The 24,689-nt window shown below is 40.9% G+C and overlaps 2 protein-coding genes across 2 annotated transcripts; one reads left to right on the top strand and one right to left on the bottom strand.

Annotated features, from left to right (window-relative positions):
• The first annotated feature begins 7,683 nt into the window (after positions 1-7,683).
• col10a1a (collagen, type X, alpha 1a) lies at positions 7,684-12,771 on the top strand. Its single transcript, XM_049597010.1, has 3 exons — positions 7,684-7,767; positions 8,126-8,246; positions 10,282-12,771. The coding sequence occupies exons 1-3, from the start codon at positions 7,762-7,764 to the stop codon at positions 12,114-12,116; spliced, it is 1,962 nt and encodes a 653-aa protein (XP_049452967.1). The 5' UTR covers positions 7,684-7,761; the 3' UTR covers positions 12,117-12,771.
• A 7,133-nt stretch (positions 12,772-19,904) lies between these two features.
• On the bottom strand, positions 19,905-22,827 carry marcksb (myristoylated alanine-rich protein kinase C substrate b). The gene is made up of 2 exons (XM_049597091.1): positions 22,440-22,827; positions 19,905-21,447 (listed from the first exon to the last, which is right to left on the bottom strand). Exons 1-2 carry the CDS (start codon positions 22,533-22,535, stop codon positions 20,866-20,868), a joined length of 678 nt encoding a protein of 225 aa, XP_049453048.1. The 5' UTR covers positions 22,536-22,827; the 3' UTR covers positions 19,905-20,865.
• Positions 22,828-24,689: the final 1,862 nt, after the last annotated feature.

Below are 24,689 nucleotides of genomic sequence, written 5' to 3'. Positions count from 1 at the left end.
CCACACGCCGTCCATCAGCCAGCAAAACAAACCTCCAAACCACACCGGATTGCGGCTCGACCTCAGCATTGTTACGGACGTACTGTACGTTAAACTCTGGCAACTTCCTGTGGTCGTGTCTTTATATACAAACATCACGAGCAGAGATATGTGAACCCTGTGGGGAGTAAGAGTTTTGCTCCAACACTTATTTTGAGGCAGACATGGCTGGGCCCAAATATAGTGTACAGGGACAACACTTGTATTGTGTCTCCGCAAATCATTATGGTGCAGTGCTAACTATCTGCTCCAGAAGGTGAGGTGACATTGTGTTGTATAAACATTGTTTCTTGGTTGTCACTCTGTGTTCCAGGCACAAAAAGTGGCATTTCTCCCCCCGGCACACACACACACACACACACACACACACACACACACACACACACACACACACACACACACATTACTGCAGTGTGTGCTTAAGTCAAATGTAATTATGAACTGACAAGTCAAATATAAATCCGCCTCTGCTCTCATGCAGTTCATTCTGCATTAAAGAGAGCTGGGCGTTTTCATCCTCCTGTCTTTCACAAAGCCTTCTCCCCACACACTGACTGTTCCTTTTTTTTGGCATTTGTTGTGAAATGGCTGACGCTGTCTGATACAGACAGTGAAACCTGACATTTTTGCAGGCTTGATGTAGCGGATTAGTCATTATCCTTAAATACAGGACTCCGCCACCTACACTTAAGCGCCGAAAATCCCGTTAAGGTGGTTTTATTTAACTTTGATATCTCTGAATGATCCCACAATAAGCAGATGCTTCTCGCAGTCTGCCTACTGTTTGACTGCGAATCTTTCTTAAACTTTGAAGAACTCTGGAACAAAGGGAGATGATCCAGTTATAATATCATAAATAACAAGCATAGTTTTCTTTCTGTGAAACAAAACAAGCATAAAAACAATATCTATGTATGTTGTACTGACCTCTTTACCTTTGTGTTACATTGTGTGCACAAGTGCTGTTTTGCAGCACCTCATAAACCGTCTGGCTGAGTGCTTCTAGTTAAATTACTTTTTGGCTGCCGCGACTCCGTAGCTCTGATTTGCCTCGGCTAAAGAAAGACTAAGAACACTGCTTCAAACTAGGAGCTGAGTCAGACCTTTCCAGAAATAAACTCACAGCGAATTAAAGTACGGAAACAGGAATAAATCAAATCTCACAGTTGAGATAAAGCAGCACCAGACTTGGTCGACGGGCAATAAGCAAGTTCTCGCTTTCAGAAGTGAGTGTGACAAAGTTTTCCAAGTCATCAACTTAATTAGACAGCAAATTTCACGGTTTACACAATAAAAACTCCCTAAAGTCAGATTCCGAACATTTTAGTGGTTGTAGCTGACTGCTGAGCGTCAGGAAAGCTCCACATTCATGCAGCTAAACGCATTCACACCTTGGAGCTGTTGAATTATGTCCAGCTGCTGCTTTCTCATCCACCCCCCCCCCATTTTCCTGCCATCCTGGGGTTTCAAACCGGTGACCTCCCAGACATCAGCCCTCATCTCCACGGCTACCACCATCGCCATTTTTCAGTTACTTTTACACTTCCGGCTCCCTTTGGGCCCATGTTTGTTTTCAGGACCCTGTAATTTCCCCACCAATCACTCACAAGGGCCCCCGTCAAGTCTGCCATTCATAAAGTTTAAAGTAGCTCTTAGTGGTCCGTGGAGTTTATTGAAACATTAAATTTGTATCCCAGCCGTGATGTGTGTATCTTTAGCCGTTGCTTGACTCACGTGCTCGGCCGCCGGGTCCCCTTACATCAACCGCCAATTATGTTCTCCTCTTGGGTGTGGGTTGAGCCTCGGTCAGCACGGCGGAGAAACCAGAAACATCAATTCTTGGGCAGTGGAGCGAACAAAAACAGACAAAACGCGAAAACCTTTCTTCCAAACACTGTTATCATTGTAAAGTACAAGCACAAACATCACTAACATTGCCAGTAACACTGTCCAGAAGTGCTCTCTGGGGAATTTAGTGAAAGCTACAGGCTTTTATTAGAAGCGCATGAAGGCCTGAACAACAAGCGGGACCTTGGAGAGACAGATTACTGTATGTCCTCTGCACAAGGGTCAGACAAAGAAAATTTGCCTCGTCAGAGCTTCCCAGGCTTGTTTTTTTAATCTTTCATCTATTTTTGTGAGGATGATAAAATTTACATTTAGTTAGCCTGCCACCAGTGGCCGATCTTCCTATAGGCAACATAGGCAGCTGCTGAGGGTGCCATTTAGAAAGGGGCCTCAAATTTGCACCCACATTTTTTTTTTGACAGTAAAAAATCTAACATAAAGGAAAAGTGATCCACAGATCTGATGCTAACAGCTAGTCTGGAGTAAGCTCACCTTAATGTCATGAGTGATCCTCACAGTCAGAGCATGTTAGAGCATTGATGGGATGTTGGAGTGGAGTGTATATGTGGAGAGCATGAGAGTAAAAGAAAATCAAAAGGCAAGAGACATTTGGGACACCATACAAAAAAAGAAGAAGCCGAAATGTGCACACGTTCATATACCCTGTTCTTTTATTTGCTAGTTATTATTCTTGTTTGTTAGGAAAGTTGTTTGTGTTGTTTCTTGTCAGCTCTTGTTCTTATTTGTAATAAATACAATAAATAAAAACTATATTATTAAAATATTTCATTTTTGGGGGTGGGGTGGGGGGCCAGCCTGGGGCGCTGAACGTGTTTGGCGCGGCACTGCATACCAGTACCATAGGTGGAAGAAGTACTCAGATATTTTACAGGCAATACCATAGTGTAGAAAAGCGCCATCACATGAAAGCATTATGTGTTCAAAGTAAAAGTTGTAGCATTGATATATGCTGTAAGTACGAAAGGTAAAAGTAGAATGACCCGTTTTATAATTTGAGTTTTATTGGTTTGAAGGGCTGGGTACGTGGCTACATATATTAGTTTCATACAAGAATACATGGCACGTATTTTTTATAACACTGAGGTGGACTCCAGTGCATACAAAAAAAAAAAAAAAAAACAACGAATAAGTTTAGAAGGAAAGAGAAAAAACTAACAAACAGGAACATGTCACACACATATGTCCTCATACATCACTCTACTATGTCACACAATCACAGAGCAAGTTTATAATTATGTAGGCTTATCTTCCATTTTGATATGAGTCCATAAACCACCATTTTTTCTACTGAGGAAACATTCACAAGATGTTATTTCCACCATTGGATTAACCCAGTCTTTCAATTCTGGGGCACTTGTTGTCCTCCAGTGTCTTAGAATAACTCATTTTAGAATAAAACATTACATAACTGGATTACAATTATGATGCATCAGCATGTAAGCTTCACTTTAATGTTGCAGCTGGTTAAGGTGGTGCTAGTTTTAATCACTTCACATACTGTTGAGTGGCTTAAAGGCCCACTGTGCAGGATTGAGTGGCATCTAGAGATAAAGGTTGAAGACTGCAACCAACTGAAACTTCTCCTGTTTGCCAAGCATTTCAGGGAACTACAGTGGCTGACTTTAAAATAGTCCTATCTAGAGCCAGTGTGTGGTTTGTCCATTCTGGGCTACTGTAGAACAACATGGTGGACTCCATGGAAGAGGCCCGCTCCCTATGTAGATATAAATGCCTCATTCTAAGGCACTCACTATCAAAAGAGTAATTTTGGCCAAATAAGTGTCTGAAGCCAAACACATATTTGAGCCTGAACTGAAGGTACACTACCTAAACTAGCCTATCAACATTAGTAGGTCTAAATGAGCACTCATTAATATACTTTAACTCTGTGGACTAGGCTGTTTATGATTATTTGGTACTTTAACTTCGCAGCATTGGTGGTCTATCCAAACACTACTGAATTCTTTATTTTCCTCTGAGACATTTTGTTTTTTGGGTTTGGATTCCATAGCTAGCCTCCTAGTGAGACCCAAGACTGGACGGCTACTGAGGTCCAGCAAATTTAAAGGTAAATGAGCCACTGGAGGAGCCTAAAGAGCTGCATGCGGCTCCAGAGTTGCAGGAAGCCTACCCCTGTTTCAAGGTGGCAAAAATGCAAAGATTGCTATTTTCAGGTGATTATTAACTAATGAACACATTTCTACCAATATCCTCCTGAGATCCTGTGTCCTCATATGAGGATATCACATGTTGGGTTTACCTGACCTTATATTTCATTCTTCTTAACATAGACCTGTTGTCCTCGTTTGTGGACATGTTTTTGTGCCATCTAGTAGTAGTAAGAGTACAATACACTAATCCATGTAAAAATGAATCGAAGTTTTTTCCTTCAACAACAAACACACGTGGTTAAGTTTAGGAAAGTTGGTGTTTGTTGGACCCATCCACCAGCCTTCCTGCCCGCACTAGTCGGACTTTTGCCGCCTTAACTTTCATCCTTGTCCCACTGCGTTTCCTCCTGACGCTGCCAGGCGTCGTCAAACTATAACAGCAGCCAGTCACGTATCATGCCGACGTTTAAGGATGCCTGTTTTCGTTGGTTTCTGACGCCTCAAGTCGCTGCCCAAGTGCCGGATTTCGATGACTTTGGAGTGAGACCGGGCTCCTAAAGATAAATGTAGTGACAAGAACAGTATTTCCCTTTGAGATGTTAGTGGAGTTAAAGTATGAAGTAGATTAAATGACACCCGAGGAAGGTACACATGCCGAAAAATTGTGCTCAAGTACAATACTTGAGCAAATGTATTTTCTTTTCTTAACAAAAGCACATAAAACAAAATTTGAAATCAGTGTGATCCTGAAACAAGAGACTGCGCAGCCTCCTGTGCCCTCAGTGACTTTGGGTGTGTCATGTTCACAATTAGCCATTTTTTTATTTTTCTGAATGCAATAAAAGTGTTTTATGTCATGTATCAAGTATATGAAGTGACATGAAACTGAAAGTGTATTTTACAGTGAAGGTCTCTCCACAATATAACAGCAAAGCGACGTCACCGCCTTCAGCTCGAGGGCTGTTAACCTAATTCCTAATGGTTATTACAATGAAGCCTGCCGACCACATCAAGCTGCTGTGGTCCTGTAATGAGCTGAGCAGAGAGAGAGGGAGCTCCGCCATGCACTTTCACAGCCTTCAATTTCGCCACTATAAGCATAAGGACACAGAGTCCTTTGCAAATGAATGCAGTGGCGTGTTTAGAAAATAAAAAAGATGCTGTGAGGATATAAACAACATCCAAATTACACTGTTAATTCGAGTCTTCCTGCAGCCAAAGTGTACTCTTGTTCCAAGGCTCAGCGTGAGTGTTTCTGCCTCTTTGTAGGCTCACATGCAGATGCAGGTTGTTGTTACATTTTTATGCATAAAGCGATGAATCATTGTTTTCAGAACGCCAGACTAAAAACGGAGAGCCTCTTCTGCAGCGGTTAAGCCATGTTTGAAAAACATAAATAAACTGAAATTATCTGAACCTAAACATATAAAGTCCTAACTCCACCCTCTCTTGCTCTGTCATTTCAGCTAAATTTGACTACAACTGGCACAGCCGGGCCTCTTCTTGGAGCACAAGCATAAGGAGAATTTAAAATAATATAGTCTAACTAAATGATATCAAACACATGGTGTGGCAGCCACCAGCAACTCAATTAAAATAGGAAACTTCAGCTGCTGAATACTTCAAAAGAATAAACATGATTTAGCTCAGCTGGAAAAGCAGGACCAAACATGTGCAATCGAAATGAAAAATATGACTTGCATTTACGATATTGGCAGGGAAGCGATATAGCTTGAGCTGCACGTGTCACGCGTGCATGTAATGTGACATTTTCCCCATCATCACACCGCCTCAGGTCGTCAGTCTGCACCTTCGCTGTCTCGGTTACGAGGAGAATTTCAAACATTTGGAAATTAAGATCACAAATTACATTATGTTTTATTTGACAGGAAGAGCAAACTTAAACAATGCTTGCCAGACATGATTAAGTGCTGAGCAAGCGAAGGTAGCACTTTGGAAAATTGCAGATAATTTGGTTTAATTTAGAAAAAGCAGTTCAAACGAGCTCCATGTGTTACAATCTTTAATTATACCCCCAGTGAAAGACGCCTGTCACAGTCATGTGTTGTATAGACGCCTCGTATATAGAGACATGGCGGGGAGCTAAATCAGGCAGCGCGTCAGCATCACTTCTGCAAATGTACATTCACATGTAGTCAGCACAATGTACAGTATATACAATATAAGAACACAGGATGTGCCATAAATGGTCCTGTGTTCAGTGAGCTCCTGGGGTGGGACACAGAGTACCCTACACATCGTTTATGGCTACTTGTGTGTTTGAGAACATGTGATTATTTGGGTGTATGCATTTCCTATGTGGCCGGGCTGAAATTGAGAAATTACAGCTGGAGGATCTCAAAGTAAGCAAGGCAAGGTGGAGGGTGAGGGAGGATAATACTGGAGGATAGCACTGATTGAGGAAATACAACATCATGACAGAAACTAGCTCTAATTGTAGGAATAGCTTTGAAAACCTCTGATGATGTATATGCACTGAGGGGACCAAAAATAACAAGTGACCACAGGGGCATGGCCCCTTCTGTGCAGCAGCAGCAGCAGCAGCAGCAGCACCTCGCTCCACATGAGGGGTGCCGTACAACAGTAAAACCTGCCCTCTTGTGTCTGAGCATCAGTACTGCACATGAGGGCTATCGCACACTGGATTGCATTCACAAGGCTGCACAGAAACAAGCCCAAATGTCTTTTCCAGTGGCTCCTTATATAGTTTTATTAGCTGTTTTGAGGGTGACACACTTACAAAAATACACAACTTAAGGAAAAGTGTCCATCCTGAAATAGAGGCTGAAATCAACGTTGCTTTGTCCTCCATTAGCCACAATGACAAGCTGACCAAATAATGCCCAGGAAATGTGCAGAACTAAATATATGAGACAGTAAATATATGAATGTCATAAATGAAGGCATTGCATCAGGAATAAATATAATTATGTGTGTTCAATCTAAGTGAATTAAACTCTCCAGCACCTTTCATGGCACCCTGGACAACCTCTCCCCACCATTTCCCTTGTTTACCTTATCATGGCAGGCGTGGAGGTGCCCAGACAGTCAGGAAAGGTAAAGGCGAGCCTCTGCCAGCCGGCTGGACAAGATGTAAATTTGCAGATGTGTCTGCTACTGTACATCCTCAATGCAAGCTTTGTGCTGCGGCACAGGTGCCACAGCAAATGTTGTTTTTTCATAGATGTGTTTTGACTATTTCTAGACGTTGTCATATTTAAACTGGGGGTCAAAAAATACAAACATGTCCTGAGCACTGAAAACGTCAATTTTGCTGGAAAAACTGTAAACACAAGTGCATCAAGACTGAAAGTACAAAAGGTGTTATTATATTATTCCTCCTGCAAAGCTTGTTTGCGTTCTTTGTTTATGTATTCGTTTATCTTTGCTTTGTACATGATTATTTTGTAGTTCAGAAGAAGACTGAAATAAGTGATAATCATGTGTCTGGATATTCAAGACATGGAGGCACCCTGATGTGACATGCCCGCTTTGGGCAGATCTGTCTGCTAATTACAGCCTAGCTCTGAGGAGGGAGGTACTTGCGTGGTGGGGGCTTTTCTCTTTTTTTTTTTTTAATGATGCGAGGGGCAGATATGGTATAAATACCCACATCATTGTACTGGAGGGCAGCATATCCTCAGTTGTGCTCCTACCCTAAGGATATACAGAAGCACCAGGAGCTCACTGGTGCTGAAGAGATTGTTTTTACCCCCTTTGGATGCTGGTACGTGTGTTTTCTCTTCCTGTCCAAACTGCTCTGTCTCTGGAGGAGTTTACTCAACACCCAGGCTTTGCTTAGGCCTTGAGTTGTTCCTGTGGCAGGCTGGGGAAGGAAGGCAGATTTTGGCCGGTTTGGAGCATCCTGAGTGATGTTTAAAGACTTCTGAAGGATCCAGGATGCTCTGGCTGAATCAAAACTTTTCTGTCCCTCCAACTTATCCTAGCATTTCTGTGAAGATGTTCAGCTTGTACGCTTAGCTGGGAAAGTTTTTAGGACCTTTGAAACAACTCAAAAGTAGAGAGAATGCTTGTGACACTTTGAGAGTGGTTGTGCTGACTGTCTCCTTCTCTTTCCCCTGCAGATTTCAGGCAAGATGGATCTTCGAGTAGCAAGCATCGTCCTCCTCATGGTGGGCTTGGCAGCAGCCCATGGAAAGGGCTATGTGGTGAAGAAGGTTGTGCCCTACTCTGTGAAGAGCCACGGTAAGAAAACACAACCTCCTGCCCTCAAACAATCTGTCAGTGACAACACTACACCAGCAGTTCTCCTCTTTTTTTGTCTAGTCTGTCTTCTCAAAAGTCAGATTTTCTTCTCCAAAAACAGTTTTTCCTTGAGCAACATTGCTTCTTGCCTTACCTTTGAGTCTTCAGCTAGCAAATTAGCATCTTTGTTGTGGCAATTAGGAGCAGCAGTAGCAGCCAGACGGATGCTGACCACAGCCAGCTGCACTTTACTTTGAAAACTGAACTCCACCTTGCTCTGAAACTGCCTTGTGCTCTGATTGGCTACAACAGTGTGCCTGCTTCTCCAATCACACTCTCTGTGTGGATCTAGAATTTGAATATCAAGGCTTATTTACTCATTGCGGAGCTTTCTTTTTTTGCAAGTCATAGGATTTATGCACCTAAAAGAAATATTTTTTTTGTAGTAATTCATGTGTTTTTTACTCAGCCAAGGCAATCACATTAGCAACATCTTTTAAACTAAATGGTTTTTGGGACTTTCTTATTTTGTGATCATGCTTCAGATGATAGACACAATTTTACAGACTTTTTGAAACTGCCTTTCTATGTGGTACAACATGTTCATCGCATGATCAGCAACTGAAAAGAGTCCCTCATGTTTCCAGGAGCTTAATGTTGCAAGAAAACTGTTGTTTTTCATACACTGAGTACGTTAGATTTTCATTTTAGCTGTAAATGTTGCCTTTTTGCTTGCTTTTAGACACTTATGCTAGTCAATGCACATTTAAGCTCACTTCAAACATAAGTTAGCTGCTTTTTCCAAAGATTCCCCATGTAAATCCAAAAAAAGATCTATATTTTTAGTATATTCAGAGATCTACCACACTTTAAAACTATTAATTATGGTTTTGTGTGCTGGCTAAAATGCAATGTAAACTCAAAAAATGTTGCTTAAAATGTAAATTATGGTCTTGAACGTTGGTCAAAATGTTATATAAAATATGAAATGCTGCCTTTGTGTGAATCAACGCACTATTTTTATTTGAGTAAGTAGCTGTTAGCGAATTATTTTTAGGTTGACACTGACAATTACAGTCCAGTCACCCAGCAGTGTGGTTTGTTTGGGTGTGCCTGCTTCACACAGAAGTAGAAACATCTGTTTGGCTTTATCCAAACTTGGCTGCAGTTCGCCAAGGAGTGAGTCTTTTTTACTCAGACACATGTGACCACATTAAGGCAGAAAATAAAAAAGATACTCCTTCTCATTTAGACCTACTGTTTGACAAACAAGTCACAAACCAGTCTCTGAAAGCTCTTTGACCTGCACAGTATAAGAAGCAGAAGCAGCTACTAAAAACATTATTTAAAACTAAAATCTTATTGTATTTTTACATTTTTTGCACAATAATTAAATTAATGTTTAGATAACACAATAGATATATAATATGAATATAAAGCAGGGCCAAGTTTCAACATTTATTTTGAAAGATTTTCAAGTTGAAGAGTTAAAGGATTTCATAAAATTGCGCCACTGAATCAGGAAAATGTAGTCAAACCTCAAAACTACATGATTGGTTCTTGGGGATACAAACTGCCCAACCTCCAGGAATCAAATATCATTGAATTTGGACCAGTCAGTGAATTATTTTATACTTCATGCTATCCACCACTTTTAACATTATGATGAAATGTGAGCAACAAATGACAGCATTTTTCTTAAAATGTGTTATTCCTCTTATATTTTATTGTTTAACAACCATGTTGCTAGGCAACAAGATACTACCAAAACTCATTCATACTCAAACACACACTCAGACCTCAGAGATGACCAGTGCATCCATGTTCTTGTATTTTTTTGTCACTTGAATTGGATATAATCAGAGGTACTAGAGATACTAGACCATGTATTCTAAGATATCATTGTATGAATATGATGCACAGACGACAGGTGTGCATTGTATCTGCTCCAATCTGTATTTTTGTGTAGTTATTTGGATTTTAGTGCATTCTAGCTCTTGGTTTTGGTGGTGCTGATGATGGACTCTCTTCACAGTGATGTCAGTGGCAGGTGAGCCTGGTGCCCCAGGTGAGCCCGGCCCTGAGGGACCTCCTGGCCCTCCTGGCCCCCCAGGTGAGAGTGCCGAAGGCCTGCCTGGACCCCAAGGACCCCCTGGACCTCCCGGATCTCCTGGCCGCTCCATCTCTGGCAAACCTGGATCCCCAGGTGGACCTGGCAAACCTGGCAGCAACGGAGCACCTGGTGAGAAAGGAGACACCGGAGCCCCTGGCCCTCAGGGACCAAGGGGAGCCCCCGGATCCAATGGAAGCCCTGGACCCGCTGGCCTCTCTGCCACTGGCAAGCCTGGACCTTCAGGTCTCCCCGGAGCAATGGGACCCAGAGGAGAGCCTGGTCTGAAGGGACATCCAGGTGTACCTGGTCTGCCTGGTCCTAAGGGAGATAGAGGGGTGGGAGTTCAAGGACCTCAGGGTGAGACAGGACCTGAAGGACCCATGGGCCCAACTGGAGCACCAGGTGAGCCTGGAGTTGGAAAGCCAGGAAAGCCAGGTCCCGCTGGTGAGACAGGAAAGCCAGGTAGCCCAGGTAGAGATGGTGCCACAGGTCCCATGGGACCACAGGGACCTAAGGGACACACTGGTGCCCCAGGTGTAGGTGTGGCAGGTAAACCAGGTGAGAACGGTGCCCCAGGTCTGCCTGGCCCCATGGGCCCTAAAGGCCACCAGGGAGCTGCTGGAGCCACTGGTGCCCCTGGAGTGCCCGGATATGGAAAGCCAGGTGCAAATGGAGAGAAGGGAGAGAGGGGAGCTACAGGTGCCACAGGTGCCACAGGTGCAAAGGGTGATCAAGGATATACTGGTGCTACTGGTGCTACTGGTGCTACTGGTCCCACTGGTCCTGCTGGACCTCAGGGTGAAAGAGGTTTCCCAGGTGAGCAAGGTGCTACTGGCCCTAAAGGTGATACAGGTGCAACTGGATCTCAGGGACCTAAGGGAAACAAGGGAGATCAGGGACCACAGGGTTTCGCAGGCAAGCAGGGTTACCCAGGCGCAGCTGGTCCTCCTGGACCCAGAGGAGCCACTGGACCCACAGGTGACAAGGGTAATGTAGGTGCCCCAGGTACCCCAGGTGCCCCAGGAATCCCAGGCCCTGCTGGGCCCAAAGGTCATCCCGGCCGTGCAGGTGAGACAGGTGCCGCTGGTGCTGATGGCGCTCCAGGTTCCAGAGGACCCACTGGGCCTCAAGGTCCCGCAGGTGCTCCCGGCCTTAAGGGACACCCAGGTCTCCCCGGTCCTGCTGGCCCTGCTGGTTTGGCTGCTAAGGGTGTCCCAGGACCTCAGGGTCCACCTGGTCAGCCTGGTGACAATGGTGCTGATGGAGAGGCTGGCCCTCCCGGCCCTCCTGGTCCCCCTGGTCCTCCTGGCGAGGTTGTGTTTGAGAAGGGCATGGGAATGGGCGAGGTTATGGTCAAGTCCCCCATGTCTGCTTTCACTGCATCTCTGGCCACCCCCTACCCTGCTGCTGGCACCCCCATTAAGTTTGACCAGATCGTGTACAATGCTGAGAATCACTATGACCCCGAGACCGGCATTTTCACTTGCCAAATTCCTGGAGTCTACTATTTCTCTTACAGCATCCATGTTAATGGAGCTCATGCCCTGGTGGCTCTGTACAAGAACGGCCAGCCCGTTATGTTCACTTATGATGAGTACAACAAGGGCTTCCTGGACCAGATGTCCGGCAGCGCTGTCCTCTTGCTCGATGAGCAGGACACAGTGTACGTCCAGATCCCCGACGATGAGGCCAATGGTGTCTTTGCTGCCGAGAATGTCCACTGCTCTTTCTCTGGGTTCCTCATTGCTTCAACGTGATACGTTGATACAGTAGTTCCCAAAAAGCCAACCAACTAAATTTGCAATCTATTTCTCAAACTAAAGTAAACTCCCTGTTCAATTTTTCCTCAACCAAGCAGACAGGCAGTTCACCCTTCTTTGAGGAATAGTAGCATCGCGACTTGAAAACTACAAGAAATAGGTGCTTAGAAGAAGGAAAACTAATTTATGAAAACAGGTGATCAGGGATGGGGGAAGCAATCCACAAAGTTACCAGTGAGCTTTTGTAATGGAGACAGCATGTGAAATTGAGGTGTTATAACTGTGTTGTGTCCTGACCTTTTCTTTTTCCACTCTGGTTCTTTTATACTGACTTCAACTGGTGATTCTTAACTTTGTGTTTGTCTGTCTTTTTTTGTTTTTTTTTTGTTTTTGTACCTGCTTGTTTTTGTTTGGGTGACCAATAATCTTATTAAAAAGTACACAAATACTTTCTGTGCAACATGTTGTAACTGTTATCATTGTATGTGACTTGAATATTGTGAAATGGTAATGGTCAAATTGACCGTTATAATGAAATAAGTCACCAGAATACTGTCATACAAACACAAACTACCAGCAGCATTGTTATATCCCTGAACATGCATTATGTCATGTAAAGCATAATGACCAAAATAAAAGATGTCTAAACAGATGTTTTGTGTCAGAAGCACTTTTTTAATGGATTCCAAATAATTCTGAACATTCATTTTTTCTGTAACTGCTTATCCTGTAGGGAGTCTAGGGGGTGCTGGAGCCTATTGCAGCTGATATTGAGCATGAGGCAGGGTATATCCTGGACAGGTCGCTGACTTTCACAGGGCTGACACATAGAGACAGACAACCATTCACACTCACACTCACACCTAACCAGTTAACCTAACCCCTAATTACTTGGCAAAATATAAAAACTGAAACAATACTCAATAACAGTTCATCACCAAAATCAAAAATACATATTTTCCCTCTTACCTATAGTGGTATTTATCAGTCGAAATTGTTTTGGTGTGAGTTGCCAAGTCTTGGAGATATCGGCTGTAGAGATGTCTGCCTGCTCTCAAATATATAATGTCACTAGATGACACTCGCCTCATAGTGCTCAAAGCACCAAAGAAAAAGAAACATATTTGAAAAACTCAACATCAATGTCTCTTTTCAGAAATCATGACCCGCTTACTCAAACTAATCAATAAACCTTGTTGTGGGAACTATTTTCTTTCTACTGAACTACACCCACCAACCACATCCCTGCCCAGAAGGAAGTGTGCATCTACTGCTAGCTCACCTAGCGCCACTGAGCTAGCTAATAATACAGCTCAACCAAGGAGGACGCCATCACTGTATACATTGCGCACTGTCACGCGCACGAGCACAAACTTCTCTTCCATGAGTAGATGCATGCTTCATTCTGCACAATGATACGGTTTGTGGTTGTAGTTCGGTAGAAAGAATATAGTTCCAACATGAAACTGCTCGCAACAAGGTCTATGGAGTATCTTCAGTAACCGGGTCATGATTCCTAGAAAGAGACATTGCTGTGGAGTTGTTTAAATGTATTTATTTGGCACTTTGAGCACCACAAGCCAAGTGCCATCTGGTTCCATTACATTGGAGAGAAGGCAGACATTTTGGATTTTGGGGTGGACAATCCCTTTAATAATGGATGCTAGCATATTAGCTATACATAGCCACATGGACTAAGCATATACGATGAAAAAGTAACAATACCCCAACAGTGAAACATGAAACAATATTTTATTTTAACATTTTTAAATTTGAAAAGTATTTAATTTATCACTCACAATACACTGTAATGTAGTAAAGATCAATTAATGTGTTTGTCAGCAACTATGACCTCCTGTGGGCACACACCCTGTGGATGTCAATATAGTGTAGTGAGTTTTAATGATATAAAATATGTCTTCAAAGGGGAAATTAAGATTAAAATTTCGGTTTACACCTACATTATATTAGGATCAGAGATTAGAATCAGAAATACTTTACTGATCCCCGAGGGGAAATTATGATTCATTATAGTCACTCTGCTGTGAATAATAGAGAATTAAAAGATTGATTGATTGATTTTTATTTGGGTCATGCACACTCACACATGCCCAGTCCTCATGGGTTTAGAAGGCACCATTACAATGACTTTGCAGAAACAAACAAAAGTACATGTTGTTTAACTGCTCAGTCCAGAAACAGAATACTCTGCCTTCTATCCCAGGCCTGGCAAAGAAATTCAGCCACAAAAAAAAGTTCCCTTTCCGAAACCAAATTAAAATTTTTCATGACCATCCAACCAAAAGTAAACAAAACAGATAAATATCAAGATAAGGTAATTAAATAAAATAAAATAAAATGCTACAATGTTTAACACCACTTCTTAAGATATTAAGAATGAAAATATGTTCACTGTGCTAAGTCTGAAGTGTGTAAAAACTACGTAAATATGTGCATTGTGCTACATTATGGTGTGTAAACTAGTATATTACATTCAGAAATATAAGAATTATTATGCTATAATAGCCACTGCAATATATACATCAATAGAATCAAAACTAGAATAAGAATAAACAGAGAAATATGTACAGTTATGTGCATTATATGTTGAATAAATATACATGTTCAAGATGTGTTGGTGAGACTAAATTAGTGTGTTATAACCCACTTCCGAAAAGTTAGCATCCTGCTAATGAATGCTAAATAGGAGGACTTAAACTAAAGTAATACCAAATTTTCCATCACAGGTAAAAATCCTACGATCAGAAGTGAAAATAGTATAATATAAGAATATGATTATAACACAGACACACACAAAATCTAGTAGAGTATCAAAAGTAAAAGTACTCCTAATGCAGAACTACCCCGTTTATACTGATGTAAGCACAAAGTCTGTTGTATACTGTTGGGTATTTTAATCCATAAAACAAGCTCATGTAAAAGGGTTTGGACTCTTAAATTAAGACTTTTCAGAAGTGCCAGGTGCATGAAGCTGAGGTAAACAGTCCTATATCACAGATGAAAGTTAAAACTCTAACAGGGCATCATATTTTAGAGGCCGATGTTCTGTATGAAGAATCTAAGTAAGCAGTTCTGTCAAAAGCAGTGGAGCGAAAAGTACCATATTTACCTCTGAGATGTAATTAAGTATTTGGAAATACTGACTTAAGTACAGTACTGAAGTAAATATACTTTATTACTTCACACCACTGCTCCCAGTATAGAAACTGAGATGGATGAGGATGATGAAGTATAAATTTCTCCCCACATGATGGCCACTGGTTTGCCTGCTCGGCAGCCAAAGTTTACAAAAGCTACTCTACCGTGCAAGTCTGAATATGGGTGTGCTGAAAATAGGCAGCATGTGGGATGAGGGACAGGGATGGTCCTCTGGCAGGGCAGCAGCTGTTTGATCTTCCCTGGGAGAGAGAGCGAGACGGTGGTTAGGTGAGGGGCCCTGAGGGACAGAAGAGAGAGGGAGCCGGTGGAAGGAAACCACTGGGGATTGCCATCTGAGGGGACTGCCATTCAGAGACGCTCTGCGGTCGGTGCATGAGGTGGGACAGACAGGAACACAGACGGAGCGCTGCCGCTGGTTGACTCCACAAGCCACACTCCAAAATTATCTGTTGCACTCAAAGGAATATTTTTCACTTTGATATATTTTTGTTTTTTAGTGGGCTCACCTGCCTGTGTTTATTTGTATGTATCCATCCATTTGTCTGGAAAGACACTAACAAAGGGAGGAAGAACCTGAAGACACTGTGAGGATGAAGAGTGGTGTGAGTGGCATTATGGGATACTGCATGTGAGGAACACGGGGGCCAGATTGGGCAACAGATCCCTCAACAACCTGACCAAGATGGACACACAGACCAGGAAGCAGAAATAGAAATATTATGTGTAAAACACACCCTTCTTGCGGCAGCCAGAGCTGCAGTACAGCGGGTTAAACTGGGTGCAAAGGAAATAGAGGGTTTGAAAATGAGCATGGGTGCAGATGTGGGTGACTAAAAACACCCTAGAGACATTTGCAGCAACTTCTTCTACTCTTAAAAAGAATTTGGTGTTTTTATGGGGTCTGGTTGAAGGAATCCCAGCGTGTCGATGGTTAGCGCAGGCAACAGTTAGGTATGTGCTGCAGTTGTTGTTTGCCGTAGATACTAAAACTAAACTCCATAAAAATGTTTGTTTCAAACACTATCATTTATGGTGCAGCAGCTAACGCAACATACGCTGAATGTCATCACATAATTATGTTGTGGCTGTTCCCCGAGTGAGTTCCTAAAAATACTGCACAGCAGCAAACACATCTCACTTTGTTTCTTTGCAAATTAGGCTGATGTAGAGAAGAGAATATGCTTGTGATGATCACATATATGTCAGGATGAGCTGACTGGGGCCTCAATGTGTGGTTCACATGGACTACTGGGCACAGGGCCCAAAGTGTCTGGGCCTCCCCTGGCCTTCACCTGCAAAATGTCACTCAAATTAACATGTCGGCCAGAAAGAGACACAAAATGACCACAAAGAGATACAAAGATATGACAAAGAGACAGAAAATGACTACAAAAAGGTACAAATCAATTAAAGGATGCAAATACACAAACAGACACAAATATACCTTAAAGAGACACAAAATGACTTCAAAGACACACAAAACATCTACAAAAAGATGTATAGGAACTACAAAGATACACAAAACAACTATGAAGAAAAAACAAGACCAAAAACAGCACACATATACCTCAGAGACACAAATATACTTTTCAAGAAACACTTAACGACAGTGGATATGCAAAGGAACTAAAGGAGACACAAAATGACCACAAAAAGACACAGATGTACCTTAAAGAGACAAATATATACACTTCAAAGACACATAAAATGACACCAAAGCCATGCAAATGAATTAAGACACAAAATGACTACCAAGAGACACAACACAACCAAAACAGACACAAAAATACACAAAATGACTACAAAGAGACACAAAATGACTACAAAGACAGGCAAAGGAACTACATAAAGAAACAAAATGAACAATAAATTACACAAACTGACATTTAACGAAACACAAAACAACACCAAAGAGATGCAAAGGAACTATGAAGAGAAACTAACCAACCTAAAAAGGCACACATATTCCTCAAAGGCACATATTGTGCTTTAAAGAAACACAGACACGCAAAGAAACGAAATGAAATGAAAGAAATGAAACACAAAGAGACACAAAACCACCAAAATAGCCACAAATACACCTTAAAGGGACACAAAATGACTTCAAAAGAACTACAAAGATACACAAAACAACTACCAAGAGAAACAAACAAACCAAAAATGGCACACATATACCTTAGAGACACAAACTGACCTTTGGAAAAACACAAAACGACACCAGACATGCAAAGGAACTAAAAGATACTAAATATCTACATATACATATACATATACAACAGACAGATGTAGCTTAAGGAAACACAAAACAACTACAAAAGAGACAACACAACCAAAAAAAGGTACACACATATACCTCAGAGACTGACACTGACCTTCAAAAAAACAAAAAATGACACCAGACATGCAAAGACACTAAAAGAGACACAAAACAACCACACAAAACTGATTTCAAAGACACACAAAAGAACTACCAAGAGAAACAAACCCATCAAAAAAGAAAGCCTCATAGCACAATTGCCTAAGTCATATTTTGGCCAACAACAATTGCATAACAAATTTTGTTATGTCAATTGTTATGTCTTTTTTTTTTTTTTTTTTGCAAACTTGTTTATATATCTGGTCGAACGTACTATGACAGTATAAATAAAAAGTCCTTGTGTGTTTTCTGAAAAATGTGTTTTTTCTTCTTTTCTGAAAACCTTAAAATATGACTTAGGCAATTATGCTATGAGGCTGACCTAAAGGAACGCAAAACACCAAAGACATGCAAAGAAACTATAGAGACACAAACAGACAATGGACACAAATATACCTCAAAGAGACACAAAATGACTTCAAATAGACATAAAATGACCACAAAAAGATGCAAATGAACTACACAGATACATAAAATGACTACGATAAGACACAAACTTACTTGGAAAAAAAATGAAAAATTGAAGAAACACAAAAGGACACAAACTAAGACACAGAACAAAGAGGCACAAATGTACCTTTAAGAAACACAAAATGATTACAAAGAGACACAAAATGACACCAGACATGCACAGAAACTAAAAGAGACACAAACGACTACAAAGACAAACAGAACAACCAAAAGAGACACAAATATACCTTCAAGATACACAACATGACTTTGAAGAGAAACAAAACAACTACAAAGACAGGCAAAGGAACTACATAAAGAAACAAACCAACCAAAAAAGGTACACATATACCCCAAAGACACATACTGACCTTTAAAGAAACACAAAACGACACCAGGCATGCAAAGGAACTAAATGAGACACAAAACAACGACAAAGAGAAACAAACTGACCAAAAAGGCACACATATACCTCAGAGACACAAATTAACCTTTGGAGAAACACAAAATGACACCAAAGACATGCAAAGAAAGTAAAAGACACAAAATATATACAAAGAGACATAAAATAGACACAAATATACCTTAAAGAGACACAAAATGACCTTTAAAGAAACACAAAATGACATCAAAGAGACACAAAACAACAAAAATAGACACAAATATAACTCAAAGACACACAAAATTATTTCAAAGAGTCACAAATGACTACAAAGAGATGCAAAGTAACTACAAAGATGCACAAAACAACCACCAAGAGAAACAAACCCACCAAAAAAGACCTGAGACACAAATTGACCTTTGGAGAAACACAAAATGACACCAATGACATGCAAAGAAACTAATAGAGAAACAAAATGACAACAAAGGACACAAATACACCCTAAAAAGAGACACAAAATGAATAAAAAAAACCCCACACAAATCGACCTTTGAAGAAACACAAATGACACCAGACATGCAAATGGCCTAAGACACAAAACAAAGAGACACAAATGTACCTCTTAGAAACAAAATCACAAAATGATGACAAAGAGACACAGAACAACCAAAACAGACACAAAATGACCAAAAAAAGACACAAATTTACTACAAATAAACACAAAACAACCCCAAGGACATGCAGTATTACTGCAAAGAGACACAAAACTACAAAAACATACTGCAAACTACAGAGACTCAGTGAGGCGAAGCCAGCACAAAGTCTCTGTGTCCTGCTCCTGTGTAGAGGTGGTGGGGCCTTCTGCAGATCTGTGCCCAGGGACCCGTTGTCACATGGTCCACCCATGGTAGTTCATCAGGTGTTTTGTTGTTGCTCTTCCTCCAGTTCAGTGAATAAGTTTGGAAGATGATTTATATCTTTATGAAAATGTTATTTCCTCAGAAACAGTTGCATCTTTCCTTTCTAGGGGCCGAGTAGTATTTCCTGTACTTGCTTATATGATTAATGTGATTACACTTACTGCAGTTTTCTCCAACTAATAAGATACAAATATGAGATTTGTGTGTGTTAAGATTCAAAATATGTTCTTTAAAAAGGCTTCTCTCTACAGACTGATGGAAACCTAACCTGATATTTTCTACAATGCACCACACGAGGGTGCTGTAAAGCAAAGAATCAGTGTGTGTGCATTTCTCAGTCAACACAATGCTGAAATGTCGCATCTGCTCGGTTAACGGATTAAAGAGGGGGGACATTTGATGCTAAACATTATGAATAAATGAGCTCAGAGTGCCACTTCATTCCTTTATTCTTCATCAGTGCTCACAGAAAATAAACTGAACACCTATAAGCAGCTTGTGGGCAATGTTACATTCCATATTGAATCAGGTGAGGCCCCATTATATACAAGAAAAGAGGAGAAACAAAAATGACTGCACCCCTCACCCAGAATCTGTGTGCTTCTTTCTTGTGTAGATTTTCAAGTGGTGTTTGGAGTCATCACAGCTTGATGCAAAATTTGCTTAAAACATCTCCCAATTTTATTCAATCTTACAAATGGTGAAAAACAAGAAAAACTTCATTTACAATGGGTAATCTGTTTAAAAACTTCAGTCATTTAGGTACATCTCAGTCATAAAACCAGTAATATCAAAGTCTATACAACGTGCATTACTACAGAGTTTTGAAATGGTGGGATCTAAATGGGAAGTGATGAGCACCTATTGTTTGACAGTTAACTAGATCTACGTCATTCAGGAATGGTTGTGTCCACAGGAGCGTCGAGTTTTAGGAGTTGTAAACAACTGTGCACTGCAAAGACAACATTTAAGACTTGGTTTAGGACGTTCCCTTTAAATATCACAATGTGTCAAATCTTGCAGACACAGCTTTAGCTGCTACATCCAATTGCCCAGCACCAAATACTTTGATAAAATATGTCAAATTCAGCAACGTGTCAACACAGTCATGGTTTCATGTAGAAAAAAAGCACTCGCACTCACATTCGCACGTTCACACTCACCCAACGTCACACATGCAAGCACCAATGAGCAGTGAGGAAGCAGCACACTCTCCAGTACACCTCCTGTCCATCACTGCCAAGGACCTTGCAGTCATTATGGATGAGATGGTTGCAGAATAGTAAACAAACACCAACAAAAAAAGAACAAAAAGAAATCCCTGGTTTTAGACAAGTCCTCGCATTCCTTCAGACGGGCTCCATCGCCTCCTTCATTCCGGTGTCTGGTTCAGCAGGATTACTCAGCGGCGGCCTCTGGACTGGCTGCCGTCTCTGGTTCAGTAGGTGAAGCTTCAGCTGGTTTCTCGTCTCCTCCCTCTGCTGCTGCTGCTGCCGCCGCCGGCTCCTCTGCCTTCACCTCCTCCTCGGCCTTTGGCTGCTCAGCTTCAGCCTCCTTGGCCCCCTCCTCAGCAGCCTCAGCTGGTTTGGCCTCCTCAGCAGCAGCCGCTTCCTCTGATGCCGCCTTCTCTCCTTCGGCTGGCTCTGCTGCTGCTGCTGCTCCCTCCTCCTCGGATTCCTTCTTGGTCTTCTTGAAAGAGAAGCCGCTGAGCTTGAAGGAGGGTTTCTTGAAGGAGAAGCGCTTCTTCTTCTGCTTGCCATCCTCGCTGGTGGAAGGAGTGCCTTCCTCGGGCTTGGCAGAGGCCTCTCCGTTTGTGGCGGCGGGCTCCTTCTCACCGTTGGCCTCGGCAGCCTCTGCTTTCTCGCCTTCTTCCTTTGGTGCCTCCTCAGTGGGAGTGCTACCGTTGGCCTGGACATCAGCTTTGTTGGCCTCCTCTGTGGCTGGAGAGGCATCCCCATTGGTCTTGGCGTGGCCATTCTCCTGGAAGACAGAATAAAAATGTCATTCTTGAACATGCACATCACCCTGCTATTCAGGAGCTGGACTCTGTTTATGTGTAATCATGTATCTGAGGCCTACACAGGCCTACATGTGAACATGTGTGTGCAGAGACCACCCCCTGCTAAATCTGGCGTGCTTTGGAATTTAATCAAATGCAATGACTAGTAGTAACCAATAGGAAAATAGCCCTAAAACTGCAGCAACATCTGTTACTAGGAGAGTGACGACAGATCAGTAGCTTTCAGCAGTAGGCTACTCTGTTAGGCTGCAGTACCGCCTGGATCCACCAGGTGGCGTTCAGTGTGGAGCCGGTGGGTACAACATAGGAATTTGGGGGTTTTATTTTCCTCTTTTAACGACCTGTGCACTCAACCAAAGTGTGTTATTTTAATTGTAACACACATCCCTCATCCAACTGTGTGTGCTTTTATAATTGGTTGATTGTGTGGCGTGTGTGCGTGCCAAAAAAACGTGGCTTCTTTCTTGAATCTGGCAACAAAGGCGTGGTATGGTTTTTTAAAATGGCCATGCCACAGTGAGAGCGGCCACAAACCCCCGCTGCACACACTGCAACCAAATGAATTAAAAACAGCCGCATGTCTAGGAAGCCAAAACCCCAAAATTAATGTTATAATAAGTCAAAAATGTCAAATTTTAATTAACAATTAAACATTCAGAAGGTTGAGTGTGCGGCCTGATATTCAAATTTTACGATTAAAAATGTGCCTGTGTGAATTTAAAGCGTTTAAAATAAAATGCATCAATGTAGATTAAAGTAAAATACATTAAATTGGAACAAAGCACCGGTTGGTGAGGGTGGTACATGTGGCCACTTTCCCTGAACGCCGGTGAGCGTGGGGATGCGCTACAGGGAACATGGAGCACGCCATTGACGCAACACATTGCTAAAAAATCGAGACAAAATTCCTCTCGAGCAATTTCGCACTCAAATAATTAAAAATGTAATTTACCTGTCCGTTTGTCTTGGCTGCAACCGCTGCACCTTCTGCAGGCTTTTCCACCGCAGCTTCCTCTTTGCCAGCGGTTTTGGAGATTTGTGCTCCCATGCTTTTTGGTGCAACAAAGGAACCCAACCGATCAAATGAATGAACAAAGACCGCAAGCTTCCTCCCCAAATAAAACTCAAGCTGGAGCGCCGACACCTCCTTCACCGAGCGATGAATCAGCGCCGAGAGCGAGACGACCGCAGAGGGACGTGTGAGAAGTTGCAAAAAAAAATGTGGCAAAGACGCAAAAGCGACACGAATTCTTTCAATTTTTTCCCGAGCGGAGTTTGTAAATGGAGAAATTGGCCCCGCCGCAAATGAGATGCGGAGTACAACGCCCAAGTCCACTGATGAATGGGCGCTGGGGCTATGACGACACGGCCTGGCCGTCTCCACCAATCACAAGTCCGGAATCCAAGCAGCGAGGGGGGGGAGGGGTCATGGAGAGGGGGGACATGGACAATAGGAGAGACACAACAACATGAGCAGCAACTTGTTTTTGTGTCCACCTCAGGGTGCACCAACTTGATTTGATTTCACTGAAGCATCGACTCAGCTTCACCATGTCCTGCAGATTTAACTGGACGCTGATTTCAGGGAGGAAATATCCCCAAAATATCTGATAATCCCAAATAAACAACATGCCTCACAAAAACTACAAAAATGGCCTACATTTGGTTTTACATGTAGATGACGTTCAATTTATGTGTTTTGAAATATTAATTCTTCACACTGGCAAATATTTTGACCACAATTTCATTTCTAAACACTGTAAACATGTGATTAATGCCTCTGTTTGCTAAAATATAGGGAGAAATTAAATAATAATGCTTAAAAAAAAGCTATATCCTTGCTCTGACTTTGCTCTTTTGTGCTCCTTTTTGTTTACTTGAGTGTCCCCCCCCCCCCACCTTTTTTTGTTGTTGTTGTTCCCTTTCTCTCTTGATTTTCAAAATAATGGCACATCTACTGTTTTCATTTAATTTGATTTAATCTAGTTAATTTTATTTTATATTATTTTATCTCCTTTTATTTCATTTTATTTATTTGTATTTAATTTGTGTTTAATTTTATTTATTTATTTTTTTAATTTTTATTTTATTCTACTGTTTTAATTTGATTTAGTTTAATTTAATTTAATTTTGATTTATTTATTGTATTTATTTTTATTCAATATTAGTTAATTTAATTTAATTTATTTCATTTTATTTTAAATTATTTTATCTTGTTTTATTTTATGTCATTTATTTTTATTTAATTTATATTTTTTGTGTTTTGTTGTTTTTTATTTTATTTCATTTTATTTATATTTTATTCTACTATTTTAATTTGATTTAATTTAATTCAATCTTATTTTATTTTGATTTATTTATTGTATATATTTTTAGTCAATATTAATTCAATTTAATTTATTTTGTGTTTAATTGTATTTAATTTTATTTTTATTTTATCTTATTCTATTGTTCTAATTTAATTTCATTTAAACTTTTAAATGTATTTTATTGTATTTTTTTATTCAATATTAACCTAATTTAATTTAATTATATTTATTTTTTATTTTATCTTATTTTATTTATTTATTTATTTATTTATGTTGTTGTTGCAACAACATTTCTGCCATTGTTGATTCATTCTGTCCTTTGTCTTTGTACATTTATGTCTTGACTTGTTCTGTATTTTTTGCACGCTAAATAGAAAGTAATGATAAATTAATAAATGCTTCTTTAAAAAAAATAAAATGCAACAATGCACAATATACTATGCAACAACATAGCCTACAATTTTATTTAATATTTTTGCAGATTGTAAACATGCACTGTAAAGAATTTCACTGTAAAATAACAGTAAAGTGCTAGCAGCAGAGACCCAGTATGTTACTTTATTTTTACAGCACATTATAACAGCATATTGCATCTACAGGGACACTGTCTATACAAACAGTAGCCCCAGTTTAAAAGTCTTGTATACAATGGATGTATGAGATCCAAAATATGTAACATATGCTACATTAATGTCACCCTTGCACCCCCTCTTGTCACCCTTGATTACTGTTTGCTTTGTACTGTTTTGTTCTACTCTGTCTTGTCTTGTCTTTTGCCTTTCCTGTCTGATTTTCACTTGTTGAATGTGTGTTAAATCCAAAAGAAAGAAATAACAATAAAACTGTTAATAAGAAAAAGAAAAAAACAGTACATTGCATCACAGTATATGCCA

This window comes from Epinephelus fuscoguttatus, linkage group LG14 (assembly GCF_011397635.1).
Source record: "Epinephelus fuscoguttatus linkage group LG14, E.fuscoguttatus.final_Chr_v1".
In the NCBI taxonomy this organism is placed as follows: Eukaryota; Metazoa; Chordata; class Actinopteri; order Perciformes; family Serranidae; genus Epinephelus; species Epinephelus fuscoguttatus.
Note: the sequence above shows the minus strand (reverse complement) of the source record. Positions and strands in the feature narration are given on the sequence as shown.

What these genes read in the sequence shown, in the direction of transcription:
- col10a1a (XM_049597010.1), top strand. An exon ending in CTACTCTGTGAAGAGCCACG is followed by an intron (nt 8,247 to 10,281) that starts GTAAGAAAACAC and finishes CTCTCTTCACAG; the next exon opens with TGATGTCAGTGGCAGGTGAG.
- marcksb (XM_049597091.1), bottom strand. Translation starts at nt 22,535, where the DNA reads ATGGGAGCACAAATCTCCAAAACCGCTGGCAAAGAGGAAGCTGCGGTG. An exon ending in CAGCCAAGACAAACGGACAG is followed by an intron (nt 21,448 to 22,439) that starts GTAAATTACATT and finishes TCTGTCTTCCAG; the next exon opens with GAGAATGGCCACGCCAAGAC.